General features: G+C 34.4%; 1 protein-coding gene across 3 annotated transcripts in view; it reads left to right on the plus strand.

Annotated features, from left to right (window-relative positions):
• The window catches only part of GRIK2 (glutamate ionotropic receptor kainate type subunit 2), a 433,684-nt gene that overhangs the window by 227,271 nt on the left and 188,938 nt on the right, over positions 1 to 17,475 (plus strand). For all 3 annotated transcript variants that reach the window (XM_075747790.1, XM_075747789.1, XM_075747791.1), the window contains one exon: positions 10,264 to 10,377. In XM_075747790.1, the coding sequence (XP_075603905.1) occupies positions 10,264 to 10,377 (114 nt within the window). The remainder of the gene's footprint in view (positions 1 to 10,263; positions 10,378 to 17,475) is intronic.

A 17,475-nucleotide genomic window follows, 5' to 3' on the forward strand; every position in this document is an offset into this window, starting at 1 on the left:
ATGTTGGCAACTTTCTGTGTTTTAAGAGGGAACTTTGATTCTCTGTTTGGAACACAAAGTTTCTATCTGTAAGTGGTACTAAAAAATTAATAGGTAGCCTGACAGGTTTGTCTGTCTTCTGACATGAATTTTTCTTGTACGGAGATTGAGTGAAAGAGCAAAGGATTGAGAAATGCCCTTTCTGTGTAGCCTAATATTGTCTATATTTGAACTAAAGGCCTTGGGAAGCACATACAGATATTTGGCCTGCCCACGTGACACCATGATGATCTGAAGTCACATCATCTTCCCTCTCCTCTCCAGCCACCCTGCCATGAAGAGGCAATGCAGGAAGCTGCAGTGTCTCACATTGTTGTGATCAGCAGACAAAGGGTTTGACATTTGCGTCTACCTTGTAGTTTGTGTTTAGCTGTAATGTTCAGTGTTCGGTAAGCACTATGTTTTCCTTCACCTTCAGATGAAGTGCTATCAGCTATTGCCCCAAGGTGTGGCCACAAATAAAAAGAGAAATTAAGGGAAGGAATTATGCTGCAGAGTTGCATTTTTCTTTCTGTCCATTGAATGGAGAAGCTAGCATAAACAACGTATTTCTCCAAAACTTCCCCCTACTAGTTTTGGAATATTAATGTTCTCTTACTAGGAAGATATTAAAAAAAAATTCAGAAACCACGAGCTTGCTTTGAAACCCTTGCATAGATTTTTGAAATGTCCGGTGATTAAAGGGCTAAACTATGTTTTAAAACATTCAGAAATATACTGATAGTAAAGAGTCTTCCTATGAACTGTTCCATGAAGGGAGCTCTGGAAACTTAAGGGAAAAAACTATATAGCAGTGATTAGATTTGAAAAGCAAATTAGCTTATTCTATGAGTAGAATAGATGCAATGCAATCTGTTTTTCTTATTGGAAACAGAAATGGAAGAATTGATGGCATGGGAATAGCTAAATAAGTCAGTAGTGCCTGAATAGTCACTGAAGTGATAACTGTTGAAAATGAGGAAAGGAAGTCTCTGTAATCCAGGATGGCTTTAAGAACATTGGGTGGCATTTGAGAACCATCAAGCAACATGGGTTTTCTGGAAAATCAAATCTTTACATTATACTTAATTTCTTTTCAGGCAGAAATGCAAAATAATTAAAAAAATAGATACAGTATAATGTATTTGTCTTTTAATGACGTGGTACTATTTCACAATGCTATTAAAAAGTTGCTTTTGTTACAAAATTTTCTGTGTGGACTGGAAATTTTCTGAGAGAACATTGGTGTAAAATATTGCATAATGGATGTGCAGTAGGCTAAAGGAATGATATCTTCCGTCTAGATCTGTGTTATGTCTGGTTTTATTTCACCATCAGTACTGCTATGAAAGTAGAAACATGAAAGCATGTTAATTTAGTTCTCAGATGACAGTATATTAGGAGATATGTATTCCACTGAAAATATAGAAATAAAAAGGTCTACAGAGATTAGAAATATGGGAAGAAAATAAAATTCAACAGGAAATATGGTACTCTAAAACACAGAATAGGAAAAAGGAACTTGGGAAATTGTAATAATGAAAGATATGTAAGAAACAACAACAGAACTAGCTGTAAAATTATATGGATATTTAGAAACAACCAGCATATGCTTGAGCTCTGTATACAGAAATTCACAGAAAAGGAAGATACTTTTACTGCCTTCGTGGCTCATTTTGGCCATGTAATAAAGGATTGAGATAATATTAGTTAGTTTTTCACCAAAATGTGCTGATAATCTTTGGAAAGAGCAATAAGAATTAGAAAAGTTTAGGAGTTAGGAAAGCATTAGCAAAGAATGATGAGGAATGTTACACAGATGCCAGGATACCTATGAGCAAAAGCAGAGCAGTTTCTGTAGGGTGTAGTGATATGAGATTAGGAACAGGGAAATTAAGTAGTGCGCACAACAGATTGAATTGCTTAGTAAATATTTGGAACACATAGGGTATTTTACTGAGAAACAGAAATCAATGCTGACAAACAAATGCTTTTCTTTGAAGATTTAGTTATTCTGAAAGAATACAAACCCTATTCTTCTTGAATCCAGGGTGAATCATTAAACTCCAGAGCAGCACACTTCCTAGTAGAGAGAGTATGTTTTAGCCAGTCTTTTTATTTAAAAGAGCTGTCTCAAAGGTTTCTTTTCCCACAAGACTGTTTTCTGTTAAAGCTATGATGAATCCGTCTCCCTTTCCTTCCTGCCCTCCCTTCACACGTGCACTCCATCTCTTTGCATCATACTCTTTCCCTCCTGCTTTCTGCTACTCTCTCCTTCCCTCCTTTCCTTCTTTCTCCCCTCCCTTTCGTCCCCCTCTCCCTTCTCTCCTCCCTGTTTGTTTCCCTTTCCACCTAATCCCTGTCCACTTGTCCCTCTTCATCTCTTTACTCTTTCCATCCCATTTATCTCTATTCTTCAGGAGCCTTTCCCCGTCTTTGTTCTTATCTTGTATGTTCCCAATGTTCCCAACACACCACCATCTTGTCAAGCCTCTCTGTTTATGTAGTTAGAATTCCTGAACAGTTTTGCTTTGTTTATTTATTCATTCATTTGTTCATTTTGTGGGATCAGAGAAGATGGGAGATAGGAATTATATGTGCCATATTATGTGGGTTGTGTTTCAATACTGTAAATAGCTATTATTTCATCTAATATCATTCAAAATATGGGGGAATGATTTCTTATGTGAAGGGCAACAGTTCAACCCAACAGTTTCAGCTGTAGTCTGTAATGCTTTTGTGAGAAAATGACATACCTTGAGGAGAAAAATATTTACGGAGGGGAGAGAAAAGAGTTATTGTGAAGTATTTCTAGAAGACCTATTTCTCTGATATTTTTGTAAAAAAAAAGTCCTAGATAAATTGTGTGGTTATTATAATGGGAAATTACCTAAATAATGTATTTTAAGTGCAATGACTGCTGAAATCAGTGACAACAGAAAAATTGCTCACTGATTTAAAAGAGATGCCATGTGTGAATCTCAGATTTTATATAAGATACCTGTTCCTGAAACTCTGGAATGAGAGGTGATAATCAAGCATCAATCAATAAGAAGTATGCATTTCCAAACAAAAATTCATGTCTGACAAAAATGATAGCTTCTTGTAAGATGAAAATGACAAAATTAATAGATGATTGGAGTGCTGCTAATGTAATGTACAACACAATTTGCTGACAGTCAATCTGGACACACTGAAACTATGGTTAAGCACAGCGAAAATCCCAAACTGTTGCAATCCAGTACAATAAGCAAATTATTCACGTAATTTACAATCAATCAGTATTTACACTGAAGCTGCATCATGAGGAAAATTATTTTATACTTCCGGAAGATAACAAATGCCTGAATATAATACCATTTTTGATATGAAAATTTGTCACTTAAGAAGAATCACATTTCTTGAATAGAGATGTTAAAAACTGTCTTGAAATCGTGCTCAGGAACCTACAATGTAGGATGAGTATAAATGACACAAAATGAGTTGTAATTCATTGTCCAGCATATCAATGTAAGATCTTGTTTTATTTAGTATCTTTGTTAACGAACTGGGAAAAAACAGCAAGTGGCATAAACAGAGGGTTTTGTAAAAGTTAGAGAAAAAAAGGAAGTGAGATAACATCTATGGAAGCCAGAAGTATTGGTATAAACATGATATTTGGCAAAGAAGACATGCGTATTAATATTTCAGAAGAAAGTAAAATAAACGAAGCAATTCCCAAATGGGAAATAAATAAAAAAGGAGAAATAACATACACACACTGGAGTATAAATAATTATTTTCTTGACGTAATCACTGCTATTACTGGCTACTTTACAAAATATAATAAAGGAAAGATGGTAAGCTGTAAACACATTTGTCAATTCTTCAGGGGTTGAATACGGTTCTGATATTGGCTGCATAGTTAGACAGTTGGTACCACTGCAGAAGGGCAGCGATCCTTCCTAATACAATGCTCGTGGCACTTCACTGTGGGTAGTATGTACAGTTTTGGTTGACTCAGAGCCAGAAAAATGTTACTTTTCTTAGGAGAGTTTTGAAGGAGATTAGCAACAAAGAATACTTATTCATAAAGATAAATTTCTTTTTCTCAAACATGCTGAAGTAAGAAAGCTACATTAATCTATTGACTTTTTGTGGATAACACCCATCTCATGAGAGTGATGCTCAGTAAACTAATATATATATATGAACTCAGAAATTTTAAGTTTCAGGAGTATACAATGCTGCTTTTTTGGGGTGGTGGTGAATTATTGTACTGCTTTTGGTGGGATAAAGTTAAATTTCTTCATAGTGGTTTGTATGAGGCTAGGCTTTGGATTTGTACTGAAAATAGTGTTAACACACTGATGTTTCAGTTATTGCTGAGCAGTGCTTACACAGCATCAGGGCCTCTGCTGCTCCTCGGACAGCCCCACCAATGAGTTAGCTGGGGGTATGCAAGAAGTTGGGAGGGGATACAACTGGGACAGCTGTCCCCAACCAACCAAAGCAATATCCCATACCACCATATGACATCATGCTTGGACATAAAACTGCAGGGTGGAGGTTGGCGGGCACTGCTGTTGCTTGGGTCTGACTGGGCATTGGTCATTTAGTGGTAAGCAATTATTTTCTTTTGTGTCACTTGTTCTTCTTGGGTTTTAATTCCTCTGTCTTTTTTCCTTATTTTTATTTTTTTTTTTTTAAATTATTAAACTGTCTTTGTCGCAACCCATAAGTTTTCTCACTGTTACCCTTCCAGTTCTCCCCCCACCCCCCCGCCCCATACCAGTGCAGGTGAAGTGAGTGAGTGGCTGTGTGGTGCTTAATTGCTGGCTGGGGTTAAACCACGACAATTATATTGGCTTGGTCTTGGTAAGGGTAGTAGCTTTGAAGAAAGTTTGGGTGTTACTAAGAAGAGACTACAAATTTGATTTTTTTTTTTAAAAAAATAAATAACTTGCTGAACTGTGATTGGCATGACTAGAAGCAGATCTTTACTATATAACAAATTGCATTTTTATTTTAAAGAGGAAACTTGCACTTTAGATGCGCTGTAGGAAAGAAACTAGGATCATGCTGTATCTTTGAAAATAAATGGGATAAGAGATGGCTATCACTTCTTCTAATTCTGTTTATTTTACATAGCTATGTCTAAATATTCACCTGTGAACTTTTTATTTGTATGCAAGCTTAATTTTTACTACAATCTATAAAAATTGCCAAGTCTGAATATGCCTTTCAAATTACTTTTATGCTTAAATTTATAGATCAACTCAGAAATGTTACTGATCAATAACCTTGAAAAGAGAATAATTTTGATAAGGTTTGAGAAGCCTTATGTCCTTATTGTGATATATATTGCTAAATGTCACAAAGACACATCTAACATTTTCAGAAGAGACTAGTAACTTTGAGCTGAAGTCCGATATAGCTTTCTTCTTCTCAAATCCCTACTAGATCTCTGAACAGACTATAAAAATTTTATGTGAAGAGTTACTGTAATCAGCACGCTCTGTCCTAGATAAATGTCTAAGAATGTATCATAATTATCTCTAATTATTCTACTATATGAACCTAATAAAATTAAAAAAAAAATAAAAATTGTACATATTAACTGTGGCAGTTTTCAGTATTCAGAATTTGAATTATTATTCATTCTGATTTAACAGGTCTGATATTTTTACTTAGCTTTTACTATTTGGTACGTACTTTTTTCTAGAGTATTATGCCTTCAGAAATCATGCCAATTTCATTTTATTATAAAATTAAATTAATATTTTTGGAAATAAGCACAATTGTACTGATCTTTTTTTTGGAGACTGAATGCACAAAATACTTGAGCTCAAAAGAATCCAAGTAATTTTAAATTTGGGTGAACTTTAGCCAAACTTCTTTTCAGCATTTGCTGGATTCTGTCCTTTAGTAATGATACTGGTTATTTTTAAACAGTTCTGATGAGGTTTAGTTTTGAAATTGTACTATTGAACTATTGAGTAGCAAATATTGTGAAGATTATTTAAGAGTTTTGTTTACGTAAGTGGTATATTTACCGTTTGGAAACCTCAGAGTGTACCTGCCTAAAGGTGAATGGCAAACTTTTCTTGTGGTGCATGAGAAAAGAATCCTAGACTCATCTAGTCCAGTATTCTGTATGTGAAAGTGCCCAGTTGCAGAAGTCTAGGGAAGAGTACAAGAAAATGACAAACATATTGCAGTACTACACCAAAACACTCCCAGAAACTCCACTTACTGAAGTCTAAAGGGATAGTCTCTTCATAGACACAGGTAATTTTCTAATACATACAAAATTCAGAGAAAATGATGACTCTACAGTCAGAGTTTAAGCACATATTTCCTAGTTTTTCCTCTTTATCTGCCTTTCACTAATGACTCTCTCAGTGGTCATGATCTCCAATGAAAGAAAAAGGATTAATTTGCTGTTAATTTCCTATTAGTAAGATGTCTGATAGTATCACAAACATGTATTTTTCATTTGGATTACAGGTTTAGGACTTGGTCCGTACAGTTATATAATGAAGTTTCCTTGTGTTGCCACCATTGTCTTAGATCAGGTGATGCAACTTAATTAAGAGACTGCAAATTACTTGAGGATTTTTTTTTTCCTGGAAACTGTTTTATTAAAAACAGACAAACAAACAAACAAAAATACCCCAAAAAATACTCCAACTAAAAAATAGAGAACTGTCGTTTACAAAAGCAACAATAAAAGAATGGAAAATTCTGTCCAAGCTTTCTGCAGGACTGCAGTAACCTGATAGTTGCTTAATAGTTAAATACATGGAAGCTTGGAAGGTTTTATTTATCACTCAGGTGTAGTCAGAAAACTGTATTCTATGTCCTTCAGAAGCACCCAAATTGCCATGTTACAAAATATTCTATGCTATTCGATGATGAGTCTTTTAGTAGCTCTTGTTGGAATTGATTCAACTTGAATAAGGAGATTCTTCACTGAGCTAATTCTCAGTATTGCAGACATTCTTCATCTCACTGTGGAGCACAATGTCAACTTCATGGGAACTCCTGGTTTGGGTTCTGTGCTATGGATAATAAGTGTTGGCATGTTCAGACTGGCATGCTCACTTCAGATTAGTCTAGCCATTTAGGGGACTTGAATGGAAGAATAGAGGACCGAGGGCTTGACAGCCTCCCTGTGACTGTATTTACTGTGTGAACATTCTAAGGCATATATTAGAGTATCAGTTCGTTTCACTTTTTAGAAATCATAGAATCACAGTAGGGATTGGAAGGGACCTCTGGAGATCATCTAGTCCAATCCCCCTGCTAGAGCAGGATCACCTAGAGCAGGTTGCACAGGATCACATCCAGGCAGGTTTTGAATATGTCCAGAGAAGGAGACTCCACAACCTCTCTGGGCAACCTGTTCCAGTGCTCTGTCACCCTCAGAGTAGTTTTCCCTCACGTTCAGATGGAACTTTCTGTATTCCAGTTTGTGCCCATTGCCCATTGTCCTCTTGCTGGGCACCACTGAGAAGAGTTTAGCCCCTTTCTCTAGACATCCACCCTTTAGATATTTATAACCGTTGATAAGATCCCCTCTCAGTCTTCTCTTCCCCAGACTAAACAGACCCAGCTCTCTCAGCCTTTCCTCATATGAGAGATGTTCAAGTCCCCCATTCATCTTTGTAGCTCTCTGCTGGACTCTCTCCAGTAGTTCCCTGTCTTTCTTGAACTGGGGAGCCCAGAACTGGACACAGAACTCCAGATGTGGCCTCACCAGGGCAGAGTAGAGGGGGAGGATAATCTCCCTCAACCTGCTGGCCATGGTCTTCTTGACGCACCCCAGGATACCATTGGCCTTCTTGGCCACGAGGGCACATTGCTGGCTCATGGACAGCTTGTTGTCCACCAGGACTCCCAGGTCCTTCTCCACAGTGCTACTTCCCAGCAGGTCAGCTCCTAACCTGTACTGGTGCACGGGCTTATTCCTCCCTAGGTGCAGGACCCTACATTTGCCCTTGTTCAGCTTCCTTAGGTTTCTCTCTGCCTAAATCTCTAGCCTGTACAGACCTTGCTGAATGGCAGTGCAGCCTTCTGGTGTATCAGCCACTCCTCCCGGTTTTGTATCATCAGCAAACTTGCTGAGGGTACATTCTGTCCCCTCGTCCAGGTCGTTGATGAATATCTTGAATAAGATCGGACCAAGCACTGACCCTTGGGGCACACCACTAGATACAGGCCTCCAACTAGACTCTGTGCTGCTTATCACAACCCTCTGGGCTCTGCCATTCAACCAGTTCTCAACACACCTCACTTGCCTTTCAAAGAAAACTTGAAAGTTTATTGGAAATAAATGTAATGCAGTAGCAGTAAATTGTAAGTTGTTTGAATTGCAGTTATATGTATAGGAGTACCTTGATTTGCTTTTCCTACATTTTTGGCATTTAAACTTTTCTAGTGAAAACACATTAGCAATTCTGCTCTGTGACTTTAACATTAAAACACTGCTTAAGCAAATAGAAAAGGATGAATTTGCTGCACTATGTATGCACAGTTTTCTCTAGAAGAAGCAGCTTTGAGAAGATGTTTGTGTGATTTGGGAGCTATACATATCAATAGTGTATCAGAATCTGTGGCATAAGTTGTTGAGATTGAGCTCATTAATAAAGATAATACAAAGAATGTCTTATTTGGAACATCTGACTTTAGTACCATTTCTTAGATTTTTGATTCACAAAAAATAGCAATACGAGTGCAATTAATCTAATTTAGCAAAATAATGTGATAATTTATCAAGACAGAAGTTTCTAGATGGATGTAGTTTGATAAACCACAAATTCTACCAGTTGATAATTATTCATTTGATTGTGGCTGTGATTATACTAAAAAGTAGGAGAGTAAGTATTTTAATTAGAAATGTGTTAGCTTTTGCCAAGATAAATTTGAATTATGAATTTGAACTGCACTAAAGTACATGATTTAATGACTTGAGGATTTGAAATTGATCAAATAAAGTGATGAAGTTCCCTTAGAAATTTTTGTGCTACTTGTCTACCTGAAGTTGAATCTCATAGAGGGTATCGGTCCAGCTTCAATTATGTGAAAAAACAGCAGGGACAGTGTCACGTTCCAGTCTTTGTCACTCCTTGTTATTGTGTTCTAGTTTGATCTTTCTTCGAAGTAAAGGAAACACTGTGCTTGCCATAATTAACAGAATGTTGCAACTGAAAGTTCTCAATCCTTTTATAAATTCTTAACTGTTGCCAAACTGCAAGGCTGAACATTTTGCATTTCCTAAAAACCTTTCAAGTCACCAAATAAGACAGTATTAAAAAAGTAAATGAAGAAAGGTTTTTTTGGTAGTAAGCTTTGGTTTCAATACTTTGAAATTATGTGTTAGATGTTATTTTCCAATCATATTTCTGGGACACACATGTTCCCCTTTCTGCCCTTCATGATTCTTGCGTCAGTTTATGAGGTAGTGAATGGCCAAAATTCAAGAATCAACCATTTAAAGGAGTGACTTCTTGTACTGAGTGTTATGCAAAGAAGAAAGATAAAATACTGATTTCTGTGGAACAGAAATTTTTAGGCAATGGAGTAATACAAATATTCTGATGACAAAAATTAGATAGTTGTATTTACTGCTTGCCCATTTTAGTTATATAGTGATGAAATCGAAGATAAATGATGTAATCATAAGCCCCCTTACTTATTACTTAGTATGTGAGACTGTCCTTGACCTGAACCTTAAAGCATAACCCTGGATCTCCTTACTTAGAGAAAAATCCTATTGACTTTACTGGAATAAGAATTGCAAGGTATAATTGTGTACATTATGAACATTATCTGTAAATCAATTTATTACACTTAACCTACTTTCAGTCTTCTCCGTTACGTTTTCTCCAAACATCTTTTTGCTCTGCTGTTCTCTCTGATCACAGAAAATAGTAAATCCTAACTATTAAGTTGTCTTCAGATGTGGTTTATCCTGAAGAATGAAAGTTAAATGGAAAATTAAGTATTCACAGTAGCTTTAGATATTCTGTGCATCATTTTTCCACCTAATGTCACACTTCACGAAACACATTTTGAGGTATTGTGAATTATATTTTAAACAGACTTTAAATGTAATGACAGAGAAAAATGGAACAGGTTTTAATAAGAAATATTAGCTTTTTTTTTTTAAACTGTAGCAATCTGTTTTTCCTTATAGTGTTCTTTTCTAGATGCTGAAATGTAACTAGTGGAAAATTTACACAGTATTTTACTGTTTTATAGGTTGGAACTTGGGATCCATTGAGCGGCCTTAACATGACAGAGAATCAGAAAGGAAAACCAGCAAACATCACAGATTCCCTGTCCAATCGCTCTTTAATCGTTACCACCATCTTGGTAAGCAATTATATTTGCATTTCCAGAAATACAGTTGTACAGGAAAGCTAATAGAATATACTATACTAATTACAACAGTAATGAGCAGTCTGTAGTATACATTACAGTTGCTTAGAAATTACTGTCATGAATGAACTCCAGTTGTTATGCTAGTCATGGGTATTTACTCTCATCTGAATTGTAAGTAAATTATCTCAATTTTAGAGTTATGTCAGTTAATTAGTAATTTCAATTTCCTTATTATTGACTAAAATATTTGGTTCTATCACAAAGCTGTTTAGTTCAGCACCGTATGAAAAGACAAAATGTATTTTTTTTAAAAAGTGGTTTGGCCTGATTATTTTAGCCAGCAAAATGTATTGCTTTCATTTACTAATCTAACACCAAGATATGACCTCTAGGGAAAGTATGAAATATTTAACATTTATTTTCATCATCGTTATTACTTGATTATTAAGTTGAAATTTTTAATCATACTGAAATTTAATTGAGGAATCATTTGAACTAAATCAGAAATGACTTCTTTTTCATTGCCGTTGTTGATAACTTCACAGTGGTGAATGAGTTGTTTCTATGAAAAACCTTCCAGAAGTGTCTGCCATGTTTGTCTGCTGTCACCATTATAATGAATTTTCAGGTATCAAAAAATAATTCACTTCCCAACAGTTTTATGTTTTAATAAGCTTTTACCTACCAACATATATTTTGACACTTCAAGCTAGAATTAATTTTCATAGGTACATAGATACAAATGTCAGTGTGCTTCTAAATTTTTATGTAACATAAGACATATAATTTCATCCAGTGGGTAATTTTTTGGTTACTTGTAAAGTCTGGTTTTATGTGAATATTTACAAATTATATAAAATCTTCTGAATCCTTTGTTTCATTTATTCCATTAATTGAAAAATACATACCTGATATGTAATTGGAACGTGGCTGACTCAGATGTAAGTCTTAAGACCAGCACAGTCTTACCACAACATTCTGTTGTCCCATTAATTACAATTTATAAACATGGAATCTCTTGGGTTTCTTTTTTATAAAATGTAAATGAACCTCTTATAGTAAAGTAAAAGCATGTTTTCTACAGTATTAGCCTGTCTTTTTTTTCCCCACTGCCCTTCACAAGTTTTGTATGTATAAGAACTACGGCATTATTAAGTAAGGTTTCTTAACAATTCCAGTTGATCAGCCCCCCTCCTGTTATATTGTATCCAGATGTCCTGAGTAGGATTTTTCTTGAAGCATTCCACTAACATATAACTATGCTTCACATTTTTCCCAATTGCTTTCTAGTATTACTGCTTTTCAGAACATACTCTTATCTCTGTTAGTGACCTGTTCACTTCATTGCTCAGTTCTCAACCAGTCTTTATATCATCTGGACACTTCATTAGCAGTCATTGTATACTTGATTCCAGATCAGTGATAACAATACTGGGACAAGGATCAATCCCTGCAAGATTGCTTAAGAAACACTCCATAACTTAGGGTGTTTCAAGATTATGTTTTAACATCTATCTATTGATGAGATTTTAGTTCATATACTGTATGTATCATATTGATTTTGTGTAGTGGTACTTACAATTGCATGATTTTGTTTGAAATAATCATCTCAAGAAAAGGTAAACTGCATAAGTGTAAATAGCATTGCTATTAATAAGCACTGATTTTGGACTGGTAAAGCTCACAAAAGTAGATTCCTGAGATTTATGATAGCAGCTGCTTTCTGTAATCAAGGATACACTTTTTCCTAAGGAATAATTTTTGGTTAGATGCATTTCATAAGCATCTGTCCTTTTGCACATATCTAAATGACATAATAAATAGAAGAAATATGAGGACTTCAAATTGGTGTTACAAGTTGCTCACTAATAACTGCCTTTTATACTTCAGTTATTGTTCAGTGACAGTTTTGGTAACTGCAATAACTCTTCATCTATGTGAAGATATTATGAGTGGTACTCAGAATAATGAAATGAACCAAAAATTGTTCTAGTACGGAAAGCACATGTGCTAGCTTACTTTTGTAGCTCTGTCTTTTTGTGCTTAATAAATACGCTTCTGTTTGACAGAAAGTATATTACTGAATATTCATTTTGCAGCAATGCAAGCGAACAATATACAGTACTATGGCTCCTATAAACTTATTTTCTTTTTCATCACCTTCCTTTACTCTCCTTTTTTCAGTCTGGAAAATATTGCTTTAAAAAAAGGCAATTATCTCATTTAAACTGTTCATGTGTTTCTTCTATGCTGTTTTTTCACTTTAACAATTCTCGATAATAGTCTATAGTATACTGCCAGCTACAGAGTCTTGATCAGTTTTCTCTGTAGTTTGCTTTAACACTTTTCTTTTAAAGATACCAGTCTTTCTTTTATTTTTAATTCTGTCTTCTGAAATTCTGAATGATATCTTTTTCCTCTTTTATATTGTAATTGTTAAGATCTTTACAACTGTGAGTATACCCTGCTGTTTCAGTGGTGGCTGAGTCTACTGAAGATGAAAATATATTGATCGACAAAAAATGATAAATAAACTACAATTCATAAATTCATCTGCTGCAAGTAAAGATGGAACTATGTGATCTTTTTTTGTCTTGAATTCTGCATAATACATGCCATAGGTAACCATCTAAAAGATTATTCCTTGGTTTATCAGCAATTCAGTAGCTCTATTATGAAAAGGGGTCAGGGTTCCCAGGACTTCATCACTTCTCAGAAGTGTACTGGCATGTAGTTTTGGTGCAGAAGGATGTCTGGCTTCCAAGTACTGGTTCCATAGCAGCCCAAAGTACCAGGTGAACATGTCTAATGGAGCAATGGTCAGCTTTTTTTTTTGGGGGGGGGAACATTTGAAAAATAATAATAGTTAAAAAAAATACTGCTTGTATCTTTTATAAGCATAGCTTTGGGTATTTCAATCTTTTTGACAATATTGCTTTATTTTATTTTAATGCCATCTGCATTGGAACTTCACAATTTTTTCCAGAATTTAATTTCTACATTCTGAATATTCTACACTTAAAAAAAAACCCCAAAACCACCAAACCAAACCAAAACCAAAACACCTTTCAAGTTCTGCAATATGGCTTTCTTATAATTTGATTCTCTTTAAGTTGACTTTGTTATGCCAGCTATTAGAAGTCTGATTATTTTTTTCTCTAGATTTTAAATATAAGTACCTAAATATTTTTGTTCTTATACATATTCTACCTTTACTTTGGAAGCTTTTAAACCGTTGAATTCAATTTTCATATTTATAAATATATGTGGATGGTGTTTGTTTATTTAAGCTAAATTGCAAACCAGTCTGTACATCTTATCATACAGGTTCATTTGCCTTGCTCTGCTGAAATGGATACTCCTTACCCTTATAGCTTTTGTGCACTTTTCTGTATCTGTTTACATCAAATCTCAGAAAAGTTCACAGTTTTCAAGTTTAATTTTTTCAAGAAATGGGTGAAAGTTATGAAAGGTGTGTGAAAATCTCAAATTTAGCTTGTTTTTGTTCCTTTTGAAATGTGAAATTACTTTTTTTACTATACTTCCCTGAAAAAATATCTTTGAATATTTTAGAAGGAATAATTATAATGGATTTTTCAAAACAATTTATTTTGTTCAAAATTTAATATCCCCATGCTATATTTTATTTATAAATGATGCTTTTTCAACTGTGTAGAAATCTGATGCCATGTAAATGACATCCTGTTTTCAATATAAAGATATAAAATCAAGCAAAGCCCAAGGTTTTAGCATCTTTGGTTTTTTTTAGGTATGTCATATTTCATTTTTCATACTTTCTCTTTCTTTTGGACCAAAAGGATATTTAAAGTGTGAGTTTTTAATGGCCAATTTTTAAATTACTATCTATAAAAAAAAGAATAACTTTACCTTTTATCTTTATAAAGATGAGTCATTCATCTCTTGAACACAGAATTGCATATTTGTAATCTTTTTCATTTTTATGGTATATTTTGAGGAAAGGTATCTGATGCAGATTTTTCTCATAATTACTATTGTATCATTTCTGAAATGATTCAAGCAATACCTAAATTTTGAGATATTAATAATTCAATAATATTTGGTTCCTGCTGATGTGATAGCCCTAAATGATTATTTCACTCTCCTAAATCTATTTGAATTTTGTGTACTGTTATGAATTAGTTGAATCTGGTTTTGTCTAGCAGAAAAACTGTAAACTTGAAGTTTTTCTATTTTTATTTACTCAGATGTGATAATTGTTTTCTTTGGAAGCTAAAGGAATATACAATTCCTTACTTTCCAGTTTTAGTCTGTTTTAGTCTTTTCTTATCCCCTTTTTATATACTTTTCTGTCATGAACAGTGTATGCCTAAATGCCTCTCCCAGACTTCTCATACCCACTTCAACATCCAGAGTCTGCACCCTCTCCTTCCTGAGCTTCATTCCACTTGTGCCTCAATTCCACTTGTCTGTATTCAGCCACCACTGCAGACTGTAAACTAATTTCTTGAAGATGTAGCAGAAATGTAAAGCAAACTAATGTGTTTTATGAATTTTTCCACTGAGGAAGTTAAAGTAGCTTGCTTTATAGTTTATGGTGCTCAAAATGCAAAACAGTTTAAGTTGAAAATCGTTTGCCCTGAAATCTAGCACAATGCTTGTGTCCTTCTAATAACCTTTGGGGCCTACAGACTTGCAAGGTATCCAGAGCTATGCTTGGCCACAGTGCTTGTTTGTGTTTCAAACATAAAAGTAAGTGAAGCTTATCAGAAAAAAATGATGAGTTTTGAGGGGAGTCATAGTATGTGAATGACTGCAGTGCGATCGGCACAAGTTGAAGTTTGACTCAGTAGAAAAAGGTCAATAAAGCTATTTTTCTCCTGGCTGAGTGCAAGCAGAAGCTAGGATGGCCATGTATTTATATCTCTGAATAACGACTGAGAAGTACTTTCTTTGGGTTTCAAGTTTACAGCATCATCCCAAACAACTTCTCTCAAATAATTCTCTGGTGTTTCAATTCCCTTCTACTAAAATGTTAGTAATAAAAATATACTTTTACATAGTGGCAAGGATCAGTTTATAGCTCCACTTCAGGATCTGCACTTATGAACACCAAAGGCCATCAGTCTAGGAAATGTTTGCTGTATTTGTTGGATGTCTTGGGTTTGCATTTTTTTGTTTTTCCCCCCAGTCTTGAAAATTTACGATGCGTCATAAGAAAATAATGTTTTCTTTTCCATTATAGTAAGACCTAATAATGTCTTTGATATTCTTCATGTATCATGAAGACAGTATGATTCAGTTCAGCTGAAAAATAGGTTAGTACAGTATGCAATGTTGCTGGAGTTCCCATTCTGTGTTTTATTGAGTCAAGTTGTTTTGCTTGAAATAGGCATCCACTCATATCTGTTTTGCTTTACTGGAATGGAAATTTAGTACACATTCTTGGGATGCAGCTGAGTTAATTTAAAGTCTGACCAAAGTTAAGAGTGAATTGTGGGGGAATAGAGAAAACTAATTTTTTTTTAGGAGCCTGACAAAACGCAGAAAAGAACAACTATGGCTTGAGTTCTTTAGGCTATGATTTATCAAAGCATAGTTAGGACTACTCGTTTCATGACCCAAAAAAGGTCATACTAGGGAATCTTTCAGGAAATATCTTAAAAAATGTCCAATGAAGTTATTCATAATTAATTTCTATAGTGGAGGAAGGCAACTTTGGGGTTTTCTTGTCTGGCCTTAGTTTCTTCTATTAGAATATCCTCACTCAAATGACTACTGAGATGTCTAATATATTACATTGTTTTGATTGATTGTAACTAGTGGATTGCTTCACCTCTCCCACTTGAATTTTGACTGCCAACTGTGAAAGCCTAATGTGTATTCCTTACATCTGACATAAATGTTAATTAGATGTGGCAGCCTTTTAACTCCAGTATCCCTGGTGAACAGAAGCTAATGATTAAAATTCTCTGTTCTAAGAGTGGCAGATTTTGAAGATGGTTTTCCTCTTTTCATCATCAGGGCTTCCACTTTTTTTGTAGTAGTACTTTTGTTTTGCTTTTCTTCAATACTGATAGTACTACAAAAATTCTAGATTCTTTAAAAAATACATATGTCCATATTGCAAGTATTAATGAATAATCCATATGTTTGATAACTATCCATATAAATTAAAATTAGGACAATTTGTTGTCATAAAATTGGAATTTATTATTGTCATTTCTAGTAATATCTTTGTAGTTGAAATATAATCCAGTTTACAGGAATAATTCAAGTAAGTGTATCTTGTCCAAATCTGAAGAGAAAATACATAGATCAAGCAACCAAATATAAAAGATGCTATCAGTAAATTTTTTCCATGCCCACATTTGTATAGAGTAACTGGGTTTTCATTCAAGTTTTAGTTGTACATTTTAAACACTAAAACAAGTCTGAAAGGCTACAATATTAGTTTAACATCTATAAACATAAGACAAAAATCTTTTATTGTGTAGGGAAGCTTTAACTTTGTGATGAAATTTATGCATTAAAAAATGAATACAGATAAATTTTGCAAGTAGAATACATGAAAATGTGTAATGGAAAAACTGTTACTTTGACATTCTTAATGAAAAAAGTCTTTGGAGATAGTATACTTACTGTGTATCATAGAAATGAGAAAACTGATTGTTTACATTCATGGAGGCTTAGCCTTCTGACTTCTTAAGTCAGAAGAAAACATTTTGATCATTTAATCTGGCCTTTAATACAATACAATGGAAACTTGACTCCTCCTTCTAATTTCTTTTTGAAATGTGTCCAAGTTCTATCTTATTTGATTTTTGGACTTCAGAAAATATTTTATATCAAATAAAGTCTTTATGTAATCTCTCTAGTCCTCGATGTAATCCTCTTTTTTGCATCCAGAAGGGTGCTACCCACTCTGATGGTAGTGTATGACAAATGACTGTCGTCATCTGATTATTTTGACTTTGCTGTCACTGAAAAGAATCACTGTGATTAAAGTTCACCATGCAGCCAGGAGGACATCACCTTATCAATAAGGCAAAATGTCTTTATTCATCAACAGTACATGTAAACAGAAAGTTTATATGAAAACAACAATCT

This window comes from Balearica regulorum, chromosome 3 (genome assembly GCF_011004875.1).
Source record: "Balearica regulorum gibbericeps isolate bBalReg1 chromosome 3, bBalReg1.pri, whole genome shotgun sequence".
In the NCBI taxonomy this organism is placed as follows: Eukaryota; Metazoa; Chordata; class Aves; order Gruiformes; family Gruidae; genus Balearica; species Balearica regulorum.